The sequence below is a fragment of the Etheostoma spectabile genome, chromosome 9, assembly GCF_008692095.1.
Source record: "Etheostoma spectabile isolate EspeVRDwgs_2016 chromosome 9, UIUC_Espe_1.0, whole genome shotgun sequence".
Classification (NCBI taxonomy): domain Eukaryota; kingdom Metazoa; phylum Chordata; class Actinopteri; order Perciformes; family Percidae; genus Etheostoma; species Etheostoma spectabile.
In genome coordinates this window covers 4254588-4255666 of record NC_045741.1, presented here as the reverse complement: position 1 = coordinate 4255666, position 1079 = coordinate 4254588, and the positions used below count along the sequence as shown (strand labels likewise).

The window sequence follows — 1079 nt, the reverse complement described above, 5'->3', positions numbered from 1 at the left end:
TTTATCAACGGGATGTAAAGAGTTTTATCTGTTCTACTACTTTTTATATGTGTATTGTTGATTGTAATTTTCTTATTGTTGTTGTTTTTTAGGGAGACAATTTTAAGATCTGTCCAGGGACAACGAATGAAAAATAGCCTTTTGGCTAATTCTGGTGCATTTACAGCAATGTTAATTAATGTACACTGTCCCTGTCAAATAAATGAATAAAATAAGTAAAAAATTATACAGAGCAATAAATATAATTGTAATTAAATTTGATCCCCTATGGGGAAATTACAATTTTCACAGGCCTGAAATACACACAGGACCTATTCTTGCACTAATGGAGAGATGTCACCCTGAGTGGGGTTTGGTGCCTTGCTCAATAGCAGAGTGTGGTCTAGACCTACTCTATCTGTAAAGTGTCTCAAGATAACTTTTGTTGTGATTTGATACTATAAATAAAACTGAATTGAATTGAATAATGTACGAATGGTTTAAGGGAGATTATTTACATCGGTGCTTTTCCTACTGTCAGCCAAAATGTCTTCTCATGACAAAGATTTATTGTATGGAATGCATTTCATTTCACACAATTTTCAGTAAAGGAGCTTCAAAACACTGGTGAGTATCCTCTCCTCCGAGATGATCCCACATAATCAGAACGTCACATTTTCAATTCCAGTCAGGGACTTTTGTTTCCATTTCAATTATTATTATGTCATACTATTGTACCAGTAGTAGTAGTAGTAGTAGAAGTAGCAGCATCCAAAGTATTTATATGTTATTACTGTGGCTGATGCAACAACTTTCACATGCTGGAACGAGTGCCGATAGAAAATGAAAGTACAGTGTGGATGATGTTATGGGAATGCCCCTTTTCATCTGCAGGGATAAAAAGAGCTTCTGACTCACAGATGAAACCAGTCCTGAGCGTGCACCACTCCGAGACAGCAGCTTGCAGGGACAACCCTGTGCAAAACCTTTCAAACTGGAGATGAAACTGTGGAAGCCAAACTTTGGGAGGAGGGACAGCAGGAGACCTTTATTAGAGAATAACAACAACAACAACAACAAACATGATGGTAAGACTCTTT

At 36.9% G+C, this 1079-nt stretch overlaps 1 protein-coding gene across 1 annotated transcript in view; it reads left to right on the top strand.

The window, feature by feature from the left end:
* Nucleotides 1-920: 920 nt before the first annotated feature.
* The window catches only part of si:dkey-196h17.9 (uncharacterized), a 59045-nt gene continuing 58886 nt past the window's right edge, over nt 921-1079 (top strand). Inside the window, exon 1 of the mRNA XM_032526181.1 lies at nt 921-1067. Within this exon, the coding sequence (XP_032382072.1) occupies nt 980-1067 (88 nt within the window). The 5' untranslated portion in view covers nt 921-979. The remainder of the gene's footprint in view (nt 1068-1079) is intronic.